General features: G+C 33.2%; 1 protein-coding gene and 1 long non-coding RNA gene across 2 annotated transcripts in view; one reads left to right on the top strand and one right to left on the bottom strand.

Annotated features, from left to right (window-relative positions):
* The window catches only part of LOC106875471 (uncharacterized), a 308,728-nt gene that overhangs the window by 23,905 nt on the left and 281,447 nt on the right, over positions 1–3,376 (bottom strand). The window lies entirely within an intron of this gene.
* The window catches only part of LOC106880546 (cullin-1), a 40,644-nt gene that overhangs the window by 19,802 nt on the left and 17,466 nt on the right, over positions 1–3,376 (top strand). The window contains exons 11-13 of the mRNA XM_014930535.2: positions 336–456; positions 1,225–1,301; positions 2,510–2,638. Of these exons, the coding sequence (XP_014786021.1) occupies positions 336–456; positions 1,225–1,301; positions 2,510–2,638 (327 nt within the window). The remainder of the gene's footprint in view (positions 1–335; positions 457–1,224; positions 1,302–2,509; positions 2,639–3,376) is intronic.

Here is a 3,376-nt window from a genome sequence, read left to right as displayed (position 1 = left end):
CCTGAAATTTTGATGGAGGGTTTTAATTTAGATCTCTTTAAAAGTTTGTATCATAAAACCAAGAGCAATCAAAAGGGTTAAAATATTTAGTTTTTATCTCTTATATTTTTTCAGTTCAGATCTTCTCAGGATCAAACTTTGCATATCCTCTTTTAGAGATTAATAAAATGAATTTCAGTAACAACCAGGGATTGACTAAATTAATTCTATTGAAAATATTCTTTTCTGTTTTTTTAAATTTATTTATATATATATATTTTTTTTTTTTTTAAACTAAGAAGTAAGAAATTTAATCTGTTTTAACAAGATTCTTGTTTTAAAAATTTTGTTCACAGCAAGCCTGTGGCTTTGAATACACCTCAAAGCTCCAGCGAATGTTTCAGGATATTGGGGTTAGCAAAGATCTTAATGAAAGATTCAAGAAATATCTGCAAGCATCTTCACAACCATTAGACAGTAAGTATATTTTTAGATTCTTAAGTTATTTATGACTGTTTCCATCAAGAGTATTTCATTACAAGTGATGATATAGCATTACTTGTTTTCTTAGCTGACTTAAAATATTTTCTTAGAAACATTTTCATTCTAATAGGATTTGTGTGAACTGGATTTTTCTTGTTAATAAATTTTCTTGTTAATTCTTTTTTGTTTAAAATATTCTAAAAATAAAAATATATAGTTCATCATCATCCTTTAACGTCTGTTTTCCATGCTGTCATGGGTTGGATGTTTTGACTAGAGCTGGCAAGCTGGACACCTGTGCCAGGCTCCAATTTGATTTGGAATGGTTTCTAAGGGTGGATACCCTTCCTAATACCAATCACTTTGCAGTGTGTAGTGCGTGCTTGTAACAGCACAACATGAGTGCTTTCACATGGCACCAACACAAGTGTTTTTTACATGGCTTTGGCACAGGACTCTTGGAGGCCAATCCTCTTCACCAGGGGGAGCAACCTTAACACTTCTGCTGTGGAGAACTGGTCTTCTTGAGTACAACAAGGCACCAGAGATCTTGGTCCTTTATCATCTTGTCTGAGTAATTCGGCATCCTGAAGTCATCCTTCAGTACTTCATCCCATGTTTTCCTGGGTCTCCTCTTCCACGTGTTCCATCTACTTTAGAGATCGGCACTTTATGGAACTATTGACATCCATCCACATCATATAACTAAACTTCTCTCTTGCATTGATTTAAAAAAATTTAATTTTTGCTTTGTTTTTGCAGTTGATTTCAGTATACAAGTTTTAACATCTGGTTCGTGGCCTATTCAACAAGCTGGATCTTTTAATCTTCCTATGGAGGTAAGAATTATATTCCCCTATATTCTGCAATGCTAAAAAAATATTTCCTTAACATCAGAACCGGCTAGCTTAGAATAAGTGATGTAAAACAGGAAAATCAAACAGAAGTTTCTTGCTCTTTATACAAAAGAATTTTTAGATCTATATTGTCCTTATTTAACTTCTGTGAGATTTAATATTTTTAGGTCCATATCAACAGACAACATTTAATAGATCTTATCTTTTTAATACATCTTATTTAAATAAAACATTTTAAGGTTTTTGGCATATATTGAGAATTGACGTTAGTCTTAACAATGCTGTTTAAACCTTCTATCTATTGGTTTTAGAGGGAAAATTTCCTGTGTTAAAAGAAAACTAAGGGTTAAACAGTTTTTTTTCACTTTGAACCATCATTGTTTAACATCCATTTTCCATGCTGTCATGGGTTGGATGGTTACACAGGATCTGATATACTAGAGGACTGTTTCAGTTTTAGTGAATGTTTTTGCATGGTTTCTATGGTTGGATGTCTTTCTTAATGTCAACCTCTGGGTGCTTCTTTGAGGTTACCAAGTAACTTGCAAGACAAGACAACTTCAGCTGAGGAGATGGCTTTTAGTTAGTGAAGTATAATAGAGGGACTGGAACAGATGTCTTGCAGCAGAAGAGAGAAAAGATGGTGATGATGAAATGTCAGGGTGTCTCCTCAAAGTATAAGTAATTCTGAAACCAATGAGATGTGGCCTGTATAAGCTTAGAGGAGTTCTTAAAGGTTGCAACCATAGTTCAGACAGTTTTTAGTTGCTTGAATATTTCTATATTCTTGTTAGCCAATGATTTCTTAAATTAGCAAATTAATAATTCATGAACAGTAGAATAGGTTTTGGTTAGTGTTTTATTTTTCAACTGAAAAATATATTGAGTAAATTAATTAAACAGTTTTTTATGAATGATTTAAATTTAACCTCATTTTTTGGTGGGGCATTTGTTTGTTATATAAGATTGAATACAGTTGTTTTATGGGTGTTTTGGTGGTGGAATGTCACAATAAACATTGATGGCTGTAGATATAGGTGCATTGGGTGGTCATTGAAAAAAAAAGTGTCATTGAAGCTAGTAGATGTGGTGGTTGTTTCCCTTACATTTGAATTGTCAGAGTTAACAAAATCAAAAGAGATGCAAATGAATTAATCCTTATATTTTTATATTAATTTTTCTCCTCACAGTTAGAAAAGACGTTCCAAAGATTCACATCTTTCTATAGTGGTCAGTACAGTGGTCGCAAATTAAACTGGGTCTATCACATGTCTAAAGGTGATTTGACTGCTAATTTAAAAAAGAAGTACATTCTCCAGGTAAGCTACATGTTTTTTTTTATAAATTCGTATATTGTTTTCCTTAGCATTTTTAGATTAACCCTTTAGCATTCACTTTATTCTGTAAAAAGTAATAATTTCAAATTTTGGCACAAGGCCAGCAATTTCAGGGAAGGGATTAAGTTGATTACGTTGACTCCAGTGTTCAACTGGCAAATATTTTATCAACCCTGAAAGACAGACAAAATACTGCTAAGCATTTTGTTCGGTATGCCAACAATTCTGCCAGCTTGCTGCCTTTTTTGTAAAACGTAATGCTTATTTAATCATGTTGTTTTGAATTAATCATGCATTATCTTGTAGTGTTGAGATTTTGATGATGTAACAGTTAATTTTAAGAATGGTTGCTGGCTGGTTTGTACATGAAATGGGTAGAATATTTTAGCTGGATATGGCCAGTTTAAAAGCTAAAAGGTTAATCAAAACAAAAATGTTTTGTACCTTATTCTTGTTTGAACAAGTGATGCTAATGAAAAATAGCCACGTTTAAGTCACCATCATCAATTGAACAATTGATGCATAGGCGTAGGAGTGGCTGTGTGGTAAGTAGCTTGCTTACCAACCACATGGTTCCGGGTTCAGTCCCACTGCGTGGCACCTTGGGCAAATGTCTTCTACTGTAGCCTCGGGCCGACCATAGCCTTGTGAGTGAATTTGGTAGACGGAAACTGTAAGAAGCCCGTCATATATATATATATATATATATATATATATATA

The sequence above is a fragment of the Octopus bimaculoides genome, chromosome 4, assembly GCF_001194135.2.
Source record: "Octopus bimaculoides isolate UCB-OBI-ISO-001 chromosome 4, ASM119413v2, whole genome shotgun sequence".
NCBI lineage: Eukaryota > Metazoa > Mollusca > Cephalopoda > Octopoda > Octopodidae > Octopus > Octopus bimaculoides.
The sequence above is the reverse complement of the archived record's forward strand: the minus strand, read 5'-3'. Positions and strand labels throughout refer to the sequence as shown.